This window comes from Perca fluviatilis, chromosome 9, assembly GCF_010015445.1.
Source record: "Perca fluviatilis chromosome 9, GENO_Pfluv_1.0, whole genome shotgun sequence".
Classification (NCBI taxonomy): domain Eukaryota; kingdom Metazoa; phylum Chordata; class Actinopteri; order Perciformes; family Percidae; genus Perca; species Perca fluviatilis.
Window position 1 is genome coordinate 21,621,642 of NC_053120.1, and position 21,446 is coordinate 21,643,087.

General features: G+C 40.6%; 1 protein-coding gene across 2 annotated transcripts in view; it reads right to left on the reverse strand.

The window, feature by feature from the left end:
• Window positions 1-20,333, reverse strand: part of arhgef18b (rho/rac guanine nucleotide exchange factor (GEF) 18b) — a 33,272-nt gene extending 12,939 nt beyond the window's left edge. The window contains exons 1-19 of one of the 2 annotated variants that reach the window (XM_039811041.1): window positions 20,214-20,333; window positions 13,994-14,061; window positions 13,185-13,230; window positions 8,486-8,672; window positions 7,641-7,747; window positions 6,043-6,183; window positions 5,375-5,625; window positions 5,040-5,165; window positions 4,768-4,885; window positions 4,363-4,617; window positions 4,034-4,110; window positions 3,658-3,836; window positions 3,407-3,480; window positions 2,877-3,062; window positions 2,519-2,659; window positions 2,063-2,178; window positions 1,123-1,191; window positions 886-933; window positions 418-699 (exon numbers count right to left, since the gene is read on the reverse strand). In XM_039811041.1, the coding sequence (XP_039666975.1) occupies window positions 418-699; window positions 886-933; window positions 1,123-1,191; window positions 2,063-2,178; window positions 2,519-2,659; window positions 2,877-3,062; window positions 3,407-3,480; window positions 3,658-3,836; window positions 4,034-4,110; window positions 4,363-4,617; window positions 4,768-4,885; window positions 5,040-5,165; window positions 5,375-5,625; window positions 6,043-6,183; window positions 7,641-7,747; window positions 8,486-8,672; window positions 13,185-13,230; window positions 13,994-14,061; window positions 20,214-20,232 (2,490 nt within the window). In that variant the 5' untranslated portion in view covers window positions 20,233-20,333. Of the gene's footprint in view, window positions 1-417; window positions 700-885; window positions 934-1,122; window positions 1,192-2,062; window positions 2,179-2,512; window positions 2,660-2,876; window positions 3,063-3,406; window positions 3,481-3,657; window positions 3,837-4,033; window positions 4,111-4,362; window positions 4,618-4,767; window positions 4,886-5,039; window positions 5,166-5,374; window positions 5,626-6,042; window positions 6,184-7,640; window positions 7,748-8,485; window positions 8,673-13,184; window positions 13,231-13,993; window positions 14,062-20,213 lie in introns of both variants that reach the window. The other variant, XM_039811040.1, reaches the window with a different exon arrangement.
• Between the last annotated feature and the right edge of the window lie 1,113 nt (window positions 20,334-21,446).

The following is a 21,446-nucleotide window of genomic DNA, read 5'->3' on the forward strand; positions in this document are numbered from 1 at the left end:
CCCCCCCAACTTAGACCTCTTGGAGGTATATCCTAAACCCAACAGGAAGTCCACCATTTGGAGGAGAAGTGGTACAACATTTGCAATACATGATTTCCAATGCCACACACTCCACCAGCATCCCGCCAGCACCCCGACATGCAGGGAGGTGCGAGGGCCACTTCATCGCTGCTTGCAGCTTTAATTTAGTTTTGTCTATTATTTTTAAAGTGTGCAAAATGTACACACTTAACTGAGACATGAACTTGAAAAGGAAATACAAAATTTGTGTACAGGTCATACAAACTAGAATACATATAACCAAATCACACACAGAGCTGCACGGTCATGAAATTAAGCCTTTTGCACATATCTTTTACAAATTTTAAATAGATTCAAATCTGTTTCACAGCCCTCAGGTGGGACGGAGCACCTCACCTCCAGCCGTCTACACTCCTCCTCCCTTTGTCGGAGCCTGGCTTCAGTGGCCTCGACTTGCTGCCGGTGCCTCTCCCTCTCCTTCTCCCAGCGCTGCTGCTCCTGCCGGTGCTGAGACTGCAGCTTGTGGAAGCTGGCCAGCTCTTCTCTCTGCAGGGCCAGTGTCCGCTGTTTCTCCTGCTCCAAGAGCACGTTCCCTCTGTGGCGGCCGGGCAGGGAGGCCCGCTCCGTCAACGAGGCCCGCTGCAGCTCAATGTGACTGTCCTGCTGTGATATGATGGCCTGAAGACAGGAGAAAAATAACATATGGTCATTAGGCAACATATTTGAATTTTGTACTGAGACTATGTTTACTCGCCATAACAGTGAATCAGAAATTGCGAACAGAATATACCATGTTTCAGTTGGTTATATTTTCCACTGACTATTTGTAAACATTTGCAAAAACAGTGGAGGGGACAGTATTACCTGTAGACTATAGAGCCTTTGGGAGAGCATCAGCACTCTGTCAAAGAACTAAAATGGAGACACAGGCAAGAGTATCATAATGAAATAACTACCAGAATCACCAAAACAACACAGCATTTAATTGGTTTAGCAATCTTCTCATGTGTATGTATTTTCAGTTCAGTAGGCATGGCTTTGAACATCAAATCCAGCAGAGTTGTGTAGCACAAGGCGACAGATCAGAGAAGGAGAGTTTACCTCAGCCTCGGGGAAGGAGGTGGACCAGATGCGGTTCCATCTGGCAGGAGAGCAGCAGCTCTCATCAACCTGAGCAACAACAGTCAGACACACAGCTCATACTAATGAAATAACATCACAAACACTGCGAGTACTGTACACAGTACTATATACTACTATACTGTACAGCACATTACAAAAAAATATCGATACGGTGAAAACATTTAGAACATTTGAAATTTGTTGTGGTCATGTGTGATTTTAAAATTAGTTAATGACTTTTTTTAAGCTATACTTTGTGTACAAAAGATAATACTAGCTGGTACTCGATTCAGAATGAACTGACACTATGCACACGTATTTCTTAATTTCTGTAAATCCTACACACTATTATAAAAAATAAATTGAACTGCTGTTAATAGCCATAGTGGTAAAACTATTACTATTCTGGATGTCAAATTATGTTTTAACCTTGATATGAGAGCTGAGCAGCACAAGATATAAAATATTGATTAACTATTTGTCAGTAATTTAAGTCTCCCTGAGAGCAATACAGAAACACAGTTAAGTATAGCTTAGACATAAAAATAGATTTAAAGGAACATTTTCACAGCATTGTAACTCCGTTACTAATTAAAGCTGAGAGTAAACCTGGCTTTGTTTCTCACACACTGACATTGTCAGCAACATGTTATATTTTGTCTGCCCTATCTTTCTCGTTTTTGTTTTATCAAGGCTTTATCTATTCTTTATCTATTTATAAACAAATGAATGACCTGCAAGAACAGGGTAACCGTAAACATCAGCACATGGAAACTTTCCAGATCACCATTTATTCTCTGTTAATTACTATTTACAGGAAATAACACTGTGACTCATCCCAAGATATACTGTCTGTGTCTGTGTGTGTGTGTGTGTGTGTGTGTGTGTGTGTGTGTGTGTGTGTGTGTTGAGCCCCTACCGTCTGCTCCAGGGTGTGGCTGCCACAGAGGTCTTTGAGCTGAGGGTCAGAGCTGGCTCTCTGGCTTCTGTCTCGGTTTCTACACTCGCCAGAAAAGTTTTTCTTCACACTGCCATCTGGCACAGACACAGCAACACCAACACACAGGGAAAGGGACACAGTGACAAACACACATGAGTAATTAAACCAAACGCATACATAAAAATATTGACAAACACTGCACAGAAGCAACACACATACATGTTGAAATGCTTTGGACACCAAGAAAGTCATTATTACAAAAACTGTACACATAATTCTAACCAATAAAACCAATTCAAAGAATCAATAGTCAAATATGTTTGTTGTTTAATAATTCATGATTTATTAATGGCATAAAGGCCACTGAAATACAATTGCAAGTCCATTAGATGGTAGATTTCCTCAGGGCATGGATTGTGCTGGACTCACTCTTACTAAGGATGGTGGGGCTGCTGTCATAGCCACCAAAGGTATCTGCTCGCCTGGGCAGAACCCCAGAGCCATTCCCTTCCTCCAGCCGTGAGGTTGGAGCCTCGTCCCTCACTCCAGACTGCAGCAGGTTCTGCAGGTTCTCCACTGAAGTGAAAGAGATAGCAAGTTAGGATTGAAAATCTGAACAGAGTGAGAGTTTGAGGGGAACAGTAGCAAATTCAGCAATGCAACGACCTACTGATTTAATACATGGCTACAGTGAGCAGTATATGAAATTGACTAAATCTGTGTGTAAAATTCACACAATGCCATACCTCTGTATCTAAAAAGGAGATACACATATCATGCAGCACTGTCCTACCCTCAGTGATAGCTCCTTTAAGCAGGGACTCCCCCTGCTGGAGGTCTGAGGCGTCTCCTCGAAGCAGAAGTCTGGAGCGTGAAGCTGTGTCCTCTAGACCTGCCACAGACTCTGCCATGTCCGCAAACAGCTGCAGCTTCTCAGTAAGAGCCTGGATGACCACTGCATCCTTCTGGCTCAGCCGTTCTACAATGAGAAACATGAAATGGAATAAGAGAGGACTTAATTTCTTAAAACAATGGCTAGGGATGCAAGTTTTGGCCCATGCTCACTTCTTGGTTTCTTGGGCTTATTGTGTTTACCACACTCAAATATGCTTAGGTGTTGTAAACAGCTTTTGTCGTATGGAATATAATCTATGTGTCCTAAATCAGTTTTGATCTACTGAGAGGAAATGTAGAGAAAAAGTAAAATCAACTACTAACAATCTTAAAGTTAATATGATTACATGAGCACCCCCTTGTGGCCTACTATATGATTTTCCAGGTGGATTCTTTATGAATGTCATTGCTTACTTAATCTGCAGTTACCTTGAAATTCTTTGAGCCTGAAGGCTCGGGCCTCTTCCTCCTCACTGAACAGCCTCTCTTCTGTATGAGGACAACTAAGAGGGAACAGGACAGAAGCCATTACAGATGGGGAGACCGAGGAAGCAAACTGAGTAAGGTTCCTATACATTTTCTGTTGTATCTAAATCATATTACTCTTTTTTTTAATCCACAAAATGTAAATAATAGTAATAAACTGTTCTTTTATTTCCTCTCTGAGTAAATGCAGCTACCTCTCAACAGTTTGCCGTATGTGTGCCATCCAAGTGTTTCGCTCCTCCTTGGAGTTGGTGTGGATCTCGTACATCTCGGGCTCATTGGATGAGGCACAAATAAGAAACATGGCTTTCTCCTCATGGGCCACTTCCCTGACAATCAGCTTCTGAAGAGAGATCACTGACGGCTTGTTATCCTGCGTGGATAACGATAAGAAGGAGAAAAGAGACTTTTTGGTTACTGGTACTTAAGGTAGTACCATTTGATGACAGAGCCATCATGTATGACTGATTAAATTCCGTTCCCACTCCCATCTTAATGCACACTACTCTTACTGCGTATTCCTCTTTGATACACATATCGTCGTACTGACAGAACTGATAAATCACTCACCACTGTAGCAAACACATATCGCTGATCCTTCTCTTGTAGCAAGAGCAACACATCTGACAGGAGCACTGCAAGAATATCTGGAAGAACAAAAAAATAAATAAAAAAAAAATCACAATTGAAGAAGGTAGATTATAATAGCCTAAACACATTTCAAATGTATGAGTATCTCTTTTTTATTGTTAATTCATCGCAAAACCTGGCAAAGGACCAGAATGACAGATTATTTTTTTTTTTTAAATTTTTTTATTTTAAAGGAACAACAAATATATATGGACACACCTAGATACTGCATTAGATCAGTAAAGTATTTCCATCATGCCATATCATACCTTTGAGCCTGCCAGAAGCAGCTTTCCAGTTGACTGTGCCCTCATGCAGCAGTCGCCTCCGGCCCTGCACCAGGTCCTCTCTGCGAAACACTCTGCTATCTTTGATTTTTCCCAGTGCCTTTGGCTCCATCTTGTTGTGTATTTCTCGGAGTCGAGAGTTCTTTTCATGGAGATTAACTAGCGCGTCAACCTGAACGATGGTGTCTTTAATAAGACCCAGTGCCCGAGTCAGATCCTCGTGCTCCTCTGAACCCGCTGGAGACAGAAAAAAACATGCAATGATTTATAGATACAGCAAAATGGAAATATAATGGATGAAGTTCTTCCTCATTAAATATATAGGAGTACGCTCTTCAAAAGTGATTTATTTAGCAGAAAGTTGCATATAATACTGAAATACTGGACCTTCAGTGTTTTGCACAATGCGCTCCACTAGTACTGGGTACTTGGTAATGCGCTGCGTCACCAGCAGAATACACTCAGTTACTCCTAACCTCCGCACAATGGACAGGTTGTTGATTCTCTGAGAAGAAAAAAATACATTATTTAATTTAATGTTAATGTTAATTAAATCCACTTGCAGACTGCAAGTGTATTTAATACACCTAAATACAGATGTACTGTGGATTAAATCTGATTAAAAAAAAAAAAAAATTCAGAAGACTAATGTGTCTTACCCGTATGATGTTTTGGAACTTTTTGTTGTTTTGTAGCTGTTCTTTGTAGTAGCTGACAGCCTCCGTGTGGTGACTGCAGAAATCTCCATAGCTGTCCTTCATCCTCTCTCCTATTTCACCTGAGAACTGGAGAACAAAGAAAACGTTGTCATGTCTCCGTTTTGTTTATGCAGTCTGTGTGTGTGTATGCTGGCCCGTATCGCACCGCTGCACAAGTATTATGCTGTTTAATAATTTGTACATCATATTCATCACAGTGTAACTCTATTATGTGATGTATTCAAGAAATCAATGCTGCCGTTTGTATGCATGTGTGTTTTTCTTGGACACCCTACCTGTGTGATCAGAATGTCTGACAATCTGTTGATTGCGTAGTTCCTGTCGCTGGGTGAAACAAGGTTTTCTCGCTGTCGCTCTTTGAGACGAGACAGGAAATGTGTGTGAAGCTCGAGGAGGTTTTCCAAGCGGGGGAACAGGCAGTCCAGCTTGCCTGAGTCCATCTGGAGGTTCTCCTTCAACTCACGGACGTACACACGCAGCATTATCTTCAGTGTTCGCACATGATGCATCTCCGTCTGCATCAGCTCTGTACAATGACATAAAGTTAAATGTTTATGTTCTGCCATGTAAAGCACATACATGTATAACATGCATTGGAATGCTATGGACTGGCTCACATTGGGCGCTTCACGCCATCCAAACCTTCCGTAACCTATTTTCCACATATTTTTTCCTTGTACATACACCTGGCTAAAGTTGTTCTTTAAAATAGTCCTAAAATTAAAAAGGGAATACCAACACATCAAAGCCTGTTTACAGGTCTTGTGGAGTTCTACTGCATGCTGTATGTGAAAAAAAGTAGTATAAAGTATTTTGTGGCTAAGCCAGAATGACAGTTCTCCAAAACTATCCAATCAATGAGCTACCCTGTCAATCCAGAGGACAGGTGACTCATTGATTGGACAGATACAGGTGTGAACACAACCTAAGAAATCACACTTACCATATATCACATCCTGTCTCTTCACCATTTCTTTAGAGTGCTTCTTGACAAACTGCTGGTCAACTGCCAAACTCCATGACTCTGCCTCCAGGTCCTGGGCATCAGACTCCAGATCAGCCCTCACTGCTGCATAGTGAGCATCTGAGGAGAGGAACAGAGGCATCAAAAACACATTACTGTGTTATAATACAAATGAAAACTAAACCTTTAAGTTGGCTCCAGATATGGTGGGAAATTGCACAAAGTTGGGGGTCCATGTTCTGGTCAGTGTTTTCACTGAAAGGTCAGCCAAAAGTAAAAAGTAAGTAGAACAGCAGAAGGTCGTTCACATCATCCCCAACTCTCAAACACTCAAAATGATTGATGACATAAAATGAACAGATCTTGTTTCCTCTAAAGGACAAAAGTAACTAAATTCTCTACGTTTAGTATCACTCATAAATGATGAACGATGACATGCTTCTCTCAGAAAAGGTCTCCCATTAATAACTGTGAAGCATCCAATTTTAGGAATAGTTCACTGCTGAGGTAATGTCTCGTCTTTTTGTGTTTAGGCCGGGCTGAAAAAGATATACAGAGATAAGGCAATATGAATGGAGTAATCTTGATTCATCAACAAAATTTGTCCATACTGTCTTTGTTAATCCCAAACTTGAAAATCTAAAAACATAAGGCATTTACCAGCCCATCATTATGACACTACTGTGTGTGTCATCCAGTATGACAGAACAAAGTGAAAGATCTCAAGTGCATAAAAAGTAAATTAGGTTAAGCTCGGAGATGGTTAAGAAAAAACAATGAGGTCTTTTTATTTATTTATGTATTTATTTTTTTATTGCTTGCTTTAGTCTGAGCACATTTAAACCTGTGTTCCAATAAAAGAGATTGAACTTGTGGATTAGACGATGATAACCATAATTGTTGACTTGCTCTCAGTTCAAGATGTGCTGAATTGTGGCCGACCCTGCACTCTATACTTTTATTACATTACTATTCATGAACAGGTAATACTTCCTTACAAAAAGGTGTTTGTGGCTAATATTTTTTTTTATTGATAGTCAGCTTGGTGATTCAAATGATACGTAAAAGGTACTAGACAGTAACCCAAATGTTTTTATTAGGGGCCATTCAGAAATTGTCATATTAGTTTTTCTGCAGTTACTTCAGCAATATACTGTGAGGCAACATAAAGATAAAATAAGAATCTACATGCTCCTATGTGAGTACTAGTGGTGCTGTAGCGCCTTAAAACAGGGCGGCTGGGAGAAAAAGATGGTGTAGTAGCTCTTTGTATGTGGAAAGCTGATATCCAGTTAAACTGTCTGTCTCTCCCACACACTACAACTTAATGAGACAGGGTGAGGTCACCCCTGACTCCACAAAACACACTCCACACTCTCTCCTCCCTGGATTTAAGAAAACTCCCTTAATACAAACTATCACTCTGCACTGGCAAACGCAAAACTCTTAAGAAGGACTGTACAGGTTGTGATAAAAGGTATTGTTACCATCATGACCATTTCCCTCCAGGAAACCAAGTGTGGAAAGTGGAACTGTCGAAATTCAAGTTGAATTTACTCCTCAGTCAGTCGACTCACCTTCAACGATGATGGACTCGGCAGTGGAGGGAGCAAGGGAAATGGCGTCTTCGTTGCAGCGTTTGGAGCGGAGAGCATCTGTCTCATCCATCTCCCCAGGGAGGGATCTGAGGGACGACAACCACAGGTCCAAGGTGGCATACATGCTGATACTGAGACAAACTTAATCCCACTAGCTGGTGGTAGCTTAAATACATTTAGGAGCCAACATGTGCATTTACAGGTCCACAGTAACACATAAAATAGTTTTGCCATAAAAGAGAAACCCAGGTAGCTACATGTTTCTTTCCTATTTATTGTTGCTCATCTATTACTCCCCGTCTTCTGCTCGTTTATACCTTCCCTATGCCTCTGTCTGTCTGTCTCTCCCTCTCTCTCTCTCTCTCCCCACAGCCTTACCATCTCGTTACACATGTGTCTTACTTCTGAGAGCCGTCTAGACTCAGTTTCATAAGGCTGTTATATTAGAAAAGACAGCTTGCCTTGATATTTCAACTATAAATACACATCTTACAATGGCCTAGAGAAAACAGTATTTCAGCATCAAATAATCTAAAAATATACAGCATTAACATACAGCAGGTCCTGTAAACATCTACAGGATTATACATTTGATAGAAAGAAAGATCATTTTTGTGGTGGTTTTTGCACTCCAAAGTAAAAGTGAATCCTGTCATTCAGGAGCAATCTTTTTTTTTTTTTTTTTTTTTTTTTTTTTTAAAGGAAACTAGCTACAAAGAAAGGTAGAAATTAAAAAAAATTAAAAATATTCTGCAAAAATTCTTTTTAAAAAGCCTTTCAGTGGAGGAGTAAAAAAGTCTAACTTGAAAAGCAGAGAAACTCACCCTAAGCTGTTGCGGTGACGGAGGCTGTGGCCAAGGCTGGAGGCTGTGGTGGAGCTGGTGTACTGAGTGCTAGGTCCCCACGGACTTATAGTCATGCCTGGGGTGCTGTGAAAACCTGGGTGGCCATCCAGGGCCTGTGATGAGGCTGGGCCCGAGTGCTCCCGCTCTCTGTCCCGGTCTTTTAGCGCTGGGGAAGAAAGACGAAAAACCGGTGAACGGAGAAAACGAGAGGATACGGAGGAAGATGAGGAGAAACGAGGTGAGGAGAGAGAGAAAGGAGAAGATGACCAGCGCAGAGCACAAGAGGACGATGAGGACGAAGAGGCAGACGGGTGCTGTACGCGTCGACCCCAGTATTTTTTCAGCCAAGATCGAGGCAGGGATCGGAAGTATCGACAGGTGATCAGGTCGCGGTGCATCAATACTCGGACACCAACATGTCCGGACAGACCCCACGAAGAGCCGGAGGAAGATGGGGTGGAAGAGGAGGATAGGTTAGCAATCCTGGAGCAACCTTTGGAGGTCCCCGGCGTCATTTGGGTAGCGCCTTTGGTAACCGCTAGCTCCATTGTTAATGTCTCAAACTAGGTGGAGCAGCAGAAGGAGCTTTGTAATAATCCAAACGCCAAGGTAAGGTACAATAATCTCTGTCACAGTATCAGTATTATTGCAAAAGTAATTAGTGGTGTGCCTTCACTGGTGTAAGCCGGAGACGCAGAGGAAGGCACAAAGCCTGGTTTATATATGCGACTCGCCCAGATCCTTTATGTCCGATCCCTCCCGTTCTCGTAATTTCTGATTCTCCACTTTTCCTTCATTTCTCCCTCCCCATCTTTCCGACCCCCTGCACGAGCTACTGATTGGCCAGAGCAGAACAAGAGGAGAACTCAGGTGTGGCTGACAGGACTCCAGCTGTTCAGAAGAGAACAACAACTGCTCCAGGAGATTAACTTAAGCTGCTGTCTCCTGCGGGTTCAATCACATGCAATGGGACCTGCTGAATGTTACAATTAGTACTATATAGTATTATCACTTGATAATAAATTAAATCAGTCTTTACCCCTTAGCATTCCGCCCCTTTATTCTACAGCGGTAGATGTGGGGGACAGGGGATGTTTAGGGGGTGATAGCAGGTCAACAGTAGAATCAACATAGCAGTGGTATCAAAGATCCTCTATACTAAAGATCAAGCAGCACCAATAGGCCTATGTCACGCAACAATTGTACGTCTCTGAGTGGGGATACGGCTCTTCTGGTTAGCTTTTTACAATGGCGGAGCCCGATAGATACTGCTGGACCAAGTCTCTCCGCAACCTGCCTGAAGTCACCTACGACGATGTGGTTCGGATTGTAACTGAACACTCTCAAAAGTAAAAAACATTTTGAAAACATGTACAGAAACTATCATAGGCTTCAATGGTCTAAGCTAGCTCTAGCAGTTCGCGGTTACCAGGTACGGTAAATGTTTCTATGGTAACAGCGAGTGGGACCAATCAGAGACGTTGCTGTTACGCTTAGGATTGTGGGTAGTGTAGTTTTTCTCCATAAGATCGCGGATAAAACATGTTTTTCTTAAAACAAGGTTGATTTCATACAGACTTCTAGCTTCTACAGGAGCAGAAACCTTCGTTTCACAACCACGGAGCTCGTGGTCAGTCTACCTCGGATGATTTAGACATTATGGCTGATAATCTAAATCCTTATGGAGAAAGAGACTGTGGACCGGAAGTTCTGATTCCCTACTCCGGGTTCCGGAGGCAGGAAGTGTGACATAGGCCTATGGTATGAAACGGAACACACTTCCTGTCTCCTTAATGGGCGTGGCCTCGTTTGAAAGCGTAGTGAACGTCGTGTGGATGGATGAAAAGTTATTTGGATAATTTATTAATATTTTCTTTTACTAACGTTAGATATTTACACAGCTAGAAGACATATTTGGCATCATGGAGATTAGTTTTGTTATGGAGTTTATGAACGTTAGTTGACGCAAGCTTATTAGTGTTGCAAAATCTCGCAAGAGTTTGGTCCTGAGACAGAAACAGGTCCCAAACAAAGTTAATTTTCTCCTGATGTGTCCGTCTGAAAAATGTCATTTTAGTGTCAGAATGTTCTGGACATATGTGGCTTGGGAAAATTGGGTCCAATATTTACTTTGGGGACTATATGTGGCGAAAGAATCGGTCATAATCTTTGGAATCAATACACTCAGGACCTGCTGCTAGTCTCCCAAAGAGGCGTGGCCGTGGCGGAGCCCACGTGACACAAATACAGGAAACTACTCTGAGTTGGGGCGTCTCCGTTCTAAACCGTCTCTGGTGGTGTACAGCATTTAAAAGCTGGGAACCTGAGGATTCATTTGAAATGCAGCTCAGCACTTTTTCACAACAGTTTTTCTAGTCATCAATCAGAAACAAAAATGTATTAATTAAAATAAATTGTTAAAGTGCTTAGTACATTATGATAGGAGTTTATGATGGCTATTCTCGTGCTCACTTATATGTCTACTTCGTTTTTGCAGCAGTTTTTGTTATGTAGATTTGGTGCACAATTTAACCATTTTATCCCGCTCTAGAATTGATAAAAAGGTCAGAAATACCTCCAAAATACCACATTTAAACATCATGACATTGAGGAACACCACAGAAAAATCCATGCTGTGATTTGGTTTCAAAACCTTTTGACATTTGGAGATTTCTGCAAGAATTGCATTTATCGGCAAACTGATAGCAAGCAGTTTTGTTCTGGAAACTGCTGAGAAACCCCCTTATTTTCAATATACCTAGGAAAACCATACATCCTCTGAGTGCCCTAGGTCTCTAGTCTGTGGTTGTAGAGTGTTAGAAGGCTGCGATTATCCTACAGGTCATTTTATACAGTGACAAGTTTCAGAAAATGGTCTCACTAAATTGAAATGGCTACTATGGGGATAAACCTCATCAAACATGATTACAATTGGTCTAATTGAATCTACAAGAGTCTCACCTTACCAGTCATAGCCAATTTATGCAACTCTAAGACCCCAGTATGCAGAAATATTCAAAATCACCATTTTCTTTTTTTAATAGGCGACAATAACATGTATACTGCATGAGAAAAAATTAACATTAAGTCAGTCCTTCCAGAAAAACGCGGCGTTTTATTGTGATTGTTGCAGGCAAAAATCCTTGATTATGCGGCACGTTTTCTTAAAAAATGCGATGGAATATTTATGCAATTTTATGCAATGAAATTGCGGGAACTTGCAAAAATTGCGGGAACTTGCAAAAACTGTGGTTTGATGAAAAAGTGATTCCCCCAACACCCTGCTTTTTTAAAACTTAATTTCCAAAAATAGTTTACAGATATTCAGTCATTGCAATAAGTAAACAAATAAGATACAAAAATATATACAAATAATATATTAAAGTAAAAATAAAAGTAATAGTCTAAACAGAGGGAAATAAAAGATACAAAAGAGACAGACTTTCAAAAATCGTTAATAATATAGACAAAAAAAATTATATACTTAAAGAAATTTGAGTAGACATCAGATATTAAGATAGCTTTCTGATACCAACTTAAGAACTCAAAGTACATGTCAAATTCAACCTCCAACACCTGCTTTTCGATGATGTTCACGTCGCGTAATTACGTCACTTCATAACGTCACTTCATAACGTTCCCATGGCAATGGGAAAATGGCTGATCTTGTGTGAAGTAAACAACTTTTTTTCAACTTTCTGCTAAGATATATGTGACTTTTTTGCAACGAAAATGCAGGGATTATGAAATCATGCAAGCACCGCATTTTTTGCGCGGAAATCGGTAATTTATGCGGTGAAAGTGCGGCATATTTGAAAAAATTCAGCCCCCGCATGAATATGCGGACTTTGGCTGATTATGCATTGAATTATGCGATCGCATAATTGCGTTTTTCTGGAGGGACTGTTAAGTGGGCATGTCTGTAAAGAAGAGACTTGTAGGTACCCATAAAACCCATTTTCATTCAGATATTTTGAGGTGAGAGGTCAACAGTCATGGCCATGCCAATGTTTTTCCATCGCCAAAATTTAGCCACCTTCCCGAGAAGCTAGCATTATATGGTTGGTACCGTTGGATTCCTTAGATCGTCTAATTTCATATAGCAACATCTTCACTAACTTCACTATGTCCAAATTTAAGCCTGGTACAGCCTCTGAAAGACAAAAAGTCAGCCAGGCCCACTGACGGGCCTTCGGATTGGCAATAGGTTAAAAGAGAATTTGCAAAGATTGCGATTTTTGTTTTTGTTGTTTCTCTCGCCTCCGGGGCGATATATACATTAAACATTAAAAGTAAGTTAAAAGAAATAGCAGCAATTCTTGATCTTATGGTCCAGACAAGCCACTGCGTCCATGCGTGCCGCCAATCCATCTACCACTGTAGTAAAGCTGCTGACTGTTGTTAACAATGGCCAATCATCACCTTTGTCTACAGTCTGTCGGAGGCCAATCACCACCTCTATGCTCAGTGTGTAGGCAGACACACACACCCACAGAGAGAGAATGGTCTTCATATCAGGCTCATCACATCTGTTTAATCTGCTGCAAACCACCAGAGAGACAACCTGCTTTTTAATTTTACACATGGGGACTAAACCATCTTCCATAACCAAACCATCCATCAATGTATCCCCCCTACATCAATTGATACTATGGTCAGTCATGCACATTTTGCTTACCAAGATTAGGAGATCCCGAAGATCCGGTCCTCGGTGGAAAATCTCTCTGTGTGGAGAAAATAAAGAAAGACAGCATTTTTTTTAGGCCATTCACCCAGGCTTTTATCAGCTGAGTGACAGATTACAAAATGCCTTACAATTGCACAGTCTTACTTTCTTTACAGGACGAGACTGCTCACATGGCCTTAACAAGCAGAGTCCATCTCAGGCAGATTGATAACAGTGCACAAAGGCATTTTATCTTTAGTCGAGTTGTCTTAAATGTTGTGTCCCCGATTGAACGCAAAAAGTGGATTTATGCTTCTTTGTTGAGGTAGTGCAGTAACATGTGGAGGCTGTGTTGCTCCGTAAAGGGTTCCCCTATAGCTAATATGCTCCCCCTCAAAATCTAACAGAGCATAAAGCATAGGCTATGTGGAGAAAGCAAGAACTGTGGTTGCAGGTAGGTGTTTGTCGATAGTAAAAACAACAAATTGCAGAAAAGCTTGGAAATCTCTTTTTTCGGTAAAGCTAGAAAAATTTGGATTTTGCAATGTAAAATAGAGCAAATCCTCTATTACAAAGTGAATGAAAGAATGGAACAAAATCCCATTATGGTCAGTATATAATCAATGAACACCACTCTGATCATGACACATGCATGATATTTAATTCAATGTCTGTGCCCCTGATGCAATGTCTGACCACATGTGTATGTATGTAGGTAGTCTATATATGCAAAATAGTAAAACACATTGGAAGTGAAGGTACTAGGGTGACTTCACTATAGCCCAAGTCCCTGTTTTTCTATGCTCCAGTGTAGGGTTTACCTTATTCCTGCTGCTGGTGCACTCACCCAGCAGAGACTTGCAGCTCTTGTGAACGTTCACAGCACAATCTGAAAAACAGCAGGAACAGGAACAGGAACACAGAGTCAGTGTTGCATTAGACACACAGAGTATACAGTACACAGAGGCAACAGCGGTGGCTTCTGGATTGAATATGGAAAGAAAAAATTGAAACAGTAGAAAAAGCCAATATGACAGCTCCCTGAAGGCAGTGTTCAAAGTAAAGACGGCTGTGATTCAAACAAAGCACTGCAATGGTGCTGAAACAAAAGTCTGGAGGCATAGCTTTTTTTAGCTGCCTCTATCAACAATCACAAAGTCAAATATTTGTTTTTTAGACAAGTATTCTCATCAAGTCAAAGAATCACTTCTGGCTCCATGAGATTGGTGCTTTATTATCATAAAATATTGTATTTTTTCCTCAAATGAACATAAAATTGACAAAACCATAAACAGTCATCTCCCTTGGCACCTTAGCTCATGTTGGCAATTAACTGCGATTAAACAAAGAAACGGCAATTACTTAGAAAATACTGCAATTAGACAATTATGTAATAATTGTTACAGGTCTACGTACAAGATACAAAGTCACACTTTAAGACAGGCCAGGCTCTCCTTTTATCTCAGTATTAGGTTTCGTTTTTTGTCCACCGTTCCCCCTGTATGGAAAACAAAGCTAAGCTGTCAGGTTTAGATGAAGTGACTGATTGTTAATCAGCTGATTAACACACAGATACTATTCAAAGTTGTTTTGGAAAAACATACTGCAATAGAAGCCTTTCCTGAGGGACTAGGCTGGCCAAACAAATTAAGTTACCGCTATGCAAAGTCAAATCCCAACACAGCCAGGTAACCAGGCTGACGTGGACAAGAAACATATGGCCTTCGATACAAAACACATACAGATGAACACAGGGTGAGAAATACATATACACACTAAAAACACTAAAACTAACTAAAACAAGAGCTGCTTTTCTAGAGACTGATCAGTGGAAACAGGGTTGGTGAGTTTAATAGCCTGATATAATGCATCTATTAGTGAAAAGCAGACTTTAGCTGCACCAAGTGGGTCACTCATTGCAGAAAAATACCAAATCTGAAATTAGAATCAGAAACAAGAAATAGGGGTGGGAATCACCAGAGGCCTCACGATACGACATCATCACGATACGATATTATTGCGATTTTAAACATATTGCAATATTCTGCGATATATTGCGATGTATTACCTTTTTTCCAACTTCAAATTTTCCCAATTTCAAATTATGTCCCCAAAAGAAAACTTTGTCGACATCCGTTTTATCTAAAAAGATACATTTCTCTGTTTGTTCAAAAATGGGATTGTCAAGCAGACAAACGGACCAACACATATAATAAAAGACCGATACTTGGCGTCTGTGTGTTGATACAGTATTGCCACGGAAAATATTGCAATACTATGCTGTATTGATTTTTTACGACAACGATCTAAATGTTGTCATATTTTTTAGTTTACCAGTTATTTACTCAAATGTAAAAAAAAAAAAAAACATGTTTTTCTTGTGGAATGATAATGATCTAAGTGGAGAAACTAACTAACTTGAACAGTAGCTACGGTTTATGAACAGGTTAGTTTTAAAATCTACTTTCCCCAACACTGCCCCCTTTTACATTCACCATGTTACACAGCAGTATGGTGACTGTTTGAATCTGGCTGAGTAGCTTGTTGACAAAAGTGGCACTCCTGTGAACAACACAGTTTAAACATGACCCATTCTAGCAACTTCCACTAGCTGCTGTAAAGCCCAGAGTAAAGGCCTCTACTGCATATTCCCCGTCTATGTGCCAGTACAATAGAGACAATGACAAAAACCCTCATCCTGTGCAGTAAAGGCATGAAGCAGTGAGAGATAGAAAAACAAAAAAGGTGCATATACAATGTGAGAGTGTTCGTGTAATCTATCTTCTATCTTGCCCTTTTAGCTCCAGCCCCAACCACTTTTACTTTATTATTTCACTTCATTCATAATCTCTAACCTGCCCCCGCTGTCTCCCTTTCTCTGGTAATAAATGAACAATTACTGGCTGAGCTGAAGGAAAAGAAAACAAACTGGCTTCTGAATAATCTTCACCAGTAGTGCTGGGTTTGTCTTTGAGTTGGGTCCAGCAGCAGTACTAAACTGCTGCACTTTATGAGTGCAAGCCCAATGAATCCCAATGTAGACACAGAGGAGTGCATAGTTTGACCAAAAACACAAAATATATACAAACACCTTTCCAGAAATGATTTCTTAAGATCAAATAGTCCTTGTCAGATTTCACTCCGTTTTTTTTTACCTTTAGATGGAAGTCAATGAGACAACACACTACTCAGCAGTCAAGCAGCCAGACTCAAGAGATCATTTTCCACCTCGCTCCAGCTAATATGCAAAATTCCAGTCTCCATGCCAGCCTGGCTCTTTCAGACAAGAAGTAAAACAAGCCTTCGACGTCTAATAAAGTTTATCAAGCCAGTAGTGCATCTTCAACAAAGCACAAACACACTCTGACTGGGCAAGGCTGGGAAAAAAATAGCTAAGAACAGGAAGAGATAGGAGATAAAAGATAGATTGAATAAAAAGCCTTGCCATTGCAACAACATCCCTTGAAGTCATCACTGAAGAACCAAAATGTAAGCAATTTCTGTTAAGGAATGTGTGTAGAGGTGATTATACTCAAACTGCATTGAGAAACATTTTGCTTAATGAAAGTAAAAAAAATATCCTAAGATAAGCAAGAACACCCTGTATTCTGTTTACTGATATCACAGAGCTTATCAGCAATGACTCATTGCAGCTACAGACCACCTCGACGTTTGGCAATAGCACAATGCCAATACAAGTGCTGCACCCAAAAAATTAGGCACAAACGACAGATCAAGTATACAGCTTAGACATTAGGCCACTATATACTGATTCATATCATCAAGCGGACGTAGTGGCTGAGTGCTGAGAAGCTCTGCCACTCTTGAGCAATGCAATAGGTTCCAGTCACTCGCTCATTTCAGCAGCACTGTGGTTTGCAGCTGATCCACGGGGCCCTCAGCCCCCCTCATCTAAACCACCACCACACCCAACATCTGCTGACTAGTAACTACCCTATCACACAAGAAGCACTTGTGGTGTACAGCGCACAGTTCATTGAGTATCTCATAAACAAGTAAAAATGCAAGCAAGATGTGCAACTGCGATCTATAGTGCAGGTTGATAGATGAGCAGCATTTTTGTTTGGCTTGCCCTGGGCGGCGAAAAAAGAAGCTTACCAACAAACTAACAGAAAAGGGAAAATAAAAAAATAAAAACAAGTTCAAAAATCACACAAAAACGTTCATTCAGAACACAAGACCAAAAAAAATAGTTTACTAATTAAACTTAATGTTCAAAATAATCATTTTTCTCGATTACTGTTTATGTGATAGCTAGGAGCCCAAATCGTGATTGCGATTCAATTTTGGATTAATTGCACAGCCCTACATTAACTCTTATAACAGGAAACTTAAAAGCGGTTGTATCATATTGCCTTCAAACTGTCAGATTCAAGACAGTGTGTTTCCAAGACTGGGGGGCTTGCAAGTTTCAACACATTAACTAGGAATTGGGTACACCAGTACTTAGGCCTGGGTACCAAATTCAATACTTTTTATAGGCTCCGACCGAATTGCCTCTGAAGTATCGAGTATCGAAAAATGCCTTGTCATTCAATACCCAATTTCAATACTGAAGGAGAAAATCTCATCAGCGTCAGTGAGCCAATAAGCATGCAGCATGCTTCTACCAAGATCTAATTGTGTGATTGGCTGTTTAGCATTACACGTAGGCCTAGTAGAGGCAGGCAGGAAAAATCTACTTTATGCACAGAGACGAGGCTCACTGAGTAGGAGCTGAAAAAAATAAATAAAAGCTGTGTGCCATAATGTGTAATATTTTAATTTCTTTTTGTTTTATAAAATTGGTATCAAAAACAGTATTGTTTAGGAACCGGTATCAAAGTCACGGTATTGGTATCTGTACCGAAGATTTTTGACCGATACCCAGCCCTACCGGTACTTCACATTACTGGTGACCATTTCCTAAAACGTGGTGTAGATTTTTAGATGCTGGTTTTGATTTAGTTCACTAAACTTGTAGACATGAATGTGCTTGAGATAGGCAATTAATCACATATTTGACAAGCTGTGTATTTTTGTCAATCTTATGTTGGAATTGTGCTGTAAAACTCTCCTTGCCGGTGTACAAGGACACTATCTGCACAGTTAGACAAGCAGCCAAACAGCAACCTATTAAAGCAAGAAAAAAAACTAACTAACTGTGAAACTAACTTGGAGAGTCGGTTAGGCAACATTTTGTTGCGGTTTCCTTACACTATTCTTGGTATAGTATAAACCTGTGTTAAAACCACATATGCCCCTTACCACCCTATCCAGTTCATAGAAAAACCTTGCTACCACAATGAGGAAAAGAGGTCACAACAGCTGTTTTGAAGATATAACTTTTTCACACAGCAGCCAAAAACTGACATCAACCGGCTTGCTTAGTATGTAAGAGGTTCCTCTTAATTCCCTGAGATAATAGCGACAAAAACATCAACCTTTGGGGCAAACCCTGAAGCAGCCAGCCAACCCATGACATCATCTAGTGAAATAGGAGAACTGGGGCTCGGAGCGGTTTACTTAATGAAGTGAAACATCTCCACCGGTCACATTTCTCGCCCAAATAAGAGGGTCATGATTACCATTAGAGACCAGTAGCCTACAGATAATACTATAAGGGGAAGCTTGGGGAAAGCCAAGGCAGAAGTATATCTAGATATATGCTGAGAAAGTCAAAGATAAATTATCTTACTAATTCAACTTATTTCTCCTCTGCTGATTAGCACCGTTTATGGGACCTATTCTGACTTAATCAGGCCAATGGATACCATGAGAAGTAGATGATAACAGGTTTGAGGTGAAAATCTTCTGACAGTTACTCAGAGAATGTAAATGGAGGCAGTCAGACTTTAAATCTAGTAAAAGGCAGACACCCAGAGAGCCAGGCATGCTCGAGGACAAAGCAGTGATGCATGTAGAAGTGGTGTGCTAACAGGGTGAGATGGGTGAGACCCAGAGTCAGTGGAGTGGGCTGTTATGCACCGGCGGACCTGCCAAGCACAATTAGCATGTGACCCAGTCAGAGAGAAAGCCTAGTCCGAACAGAGATGTAGAAGAGTAAGAATTTGACACTCAAGAACAACATAATTTAACACATCGAGGATTATGGCGTTTCATAACACCGAGCCAGTTAGCTGCCCTCTGAGCCAACTACTGTATAACCCACCAGAATAAAAACAAGAGACAGTTAAACACAGCTTTGACTCACACGACAGATCACGATCAAACTGTAAATGTAAATAACTTGTACTAACATTTGAATTCCCCTTCGTATTAAAGGCGACCTCTGAGCAGACTGGTGTATTTCAACAGCTGACTTCGGGTATAAATAACACAAGTTATCTTGGAAGCTAACGTTAGCTAGCAATCACCTGTTGAGCTCCATGCAAAGTCTGCAGCCAGCAGCAAAGACAAACTCCCAAAAGAGCCACATAAAGTGAAACTGAAGGGAAGTTGTGCAACATTCAAATACGAAGACAGACAGAGTCGATGTGGTCTGTTGTTGTTATCACTTTAAGATAACTAAACGTAACTAACCTAACTAAATAGAAGCGGTTTAGGCAGGCTAACGCGCTAGCATTGCGTGGCTAATAGTTAGCTAGCTTTACGTTAAGAGTGATTTAATATGGGTCAGTTTATGATACATTAAATATCGAAGGAACCTTAGAATTGTGTTCCCCTTGTTAACACAATAACTCAAACCAGACATAACACAAAGGCTACAGAAGAAGAATGTAGTATATGTAATGTGATTGGGTATGATTAGCATAGCTATAGCTGCCTAGCTAGCGGCCAGGATGCCCGAAATGTCCATTGAGCGAAACAACGGGAGTTATCCACCTGATCCCGCTTGAGTCCGTTGCTACAGTAGCTGCCTCTTACCGTTCCAACAAGACCCGGGTTTGTCTGAATTAGCTGCACCCAGAAGGAAATGTAGTCTGCCCGTAAGGTAGATAAATCAGTTCGGCCATTGAGATCAACAGCAACAAGTATCCCACATTCTTGGTTTTGTCCAGTTTTGTGTCCTACTCTCACCGGGAACAATCTCTGGCATACAAACGACGCATTCCACAGGCTGAATCCCCACAGGGCTTGGTTCAAATTAAAGGGACACTCCAAGGAGACACGAATGGCCTTTTCTCTTTCTGGAGCCCTGTTATAGATTTTTTGGAGAGGACTATGCTGAAATCATATTAAAAGGTTTTGCAACTTTGGGATTTCAGTGATCCCCAAAGGGTAAAGTCCACATGGCCATAAACATTTCATTGTTACTGTTGTTATTTATAATATGGAGGATGGTGTTATATTTGTGTTTCTTCTCCATTTTTTTTTTTAAATCTTTTCTTTTCTTTCCTCTGATTGTTTTTATGGTTAGCTGTTTTCTGAGTTTAGTATGGTGTGTGTGTGTGTGTGTGTGTGTGTGTGTGTGTGTGTGTGTGTGTGTGTGTGTGTGTGTGTGTGTGTGTGTGTGTGTGTGTGTGTGTGTGTCAACAAGTGTCAAAGTGTAGAATTTGTAACTTAATCACTCTCGGCAGCCATGCTTGATTAGTGGGGAATTGTCTTAGAGGCAAAGCAGGAGAGATAGATGTGTTTCTGGTTAATGTCTAAAGAACCAGTGCAGTCTGAATCACACTGGATGTGTGATGCCCTGTGCCTTGTGAAATATGCCAGAACAGCTTTGTTTAATAAGCACACTATTAAAAACAATCATACATTATAACCCCTTCTGTCTTACTGCAGGATTTATAAATGTCCTGGACATATTATGGCCTTTGTCTCTTACAGAACAGGAGGAGCGAGGAAACATATTCGGTTATAGCCAAGAAATAATGAAGTGTTAGCACAGAATGACTAGCTGCTGCTCCCCTGGCACTTTTGGAAGTTGTCCAGTTCAAAGAAAATGAAATGGCACTAATATTGGGAACCGTTCTGTTTCTTTGTTCTTTGTTTGAAACTTTATTTGGTGATGTGAAATTCTCCACCAACAGACCACATGGCTTAGGAGAAGACTCTCTGAATTACAATAATGTCGGCAGGCGTGTGGCATAAGTCCGGCTGTGTAATCAGGAAATATCCTCTGGGAGTATAAAAGTATCACTTTCAAAAACCTTATACAATGGATCTATTACCAGAGGCTGGGGTTAGAGTTATAATACACAACAATCGCTTTCTAACTGATTTTACCCCACCAATTTGATCACTTTAAACTCTTGATTATTTCATTGATATATGGCCTTTTTTTTTTTAAACATATCTTATAATAAAAGG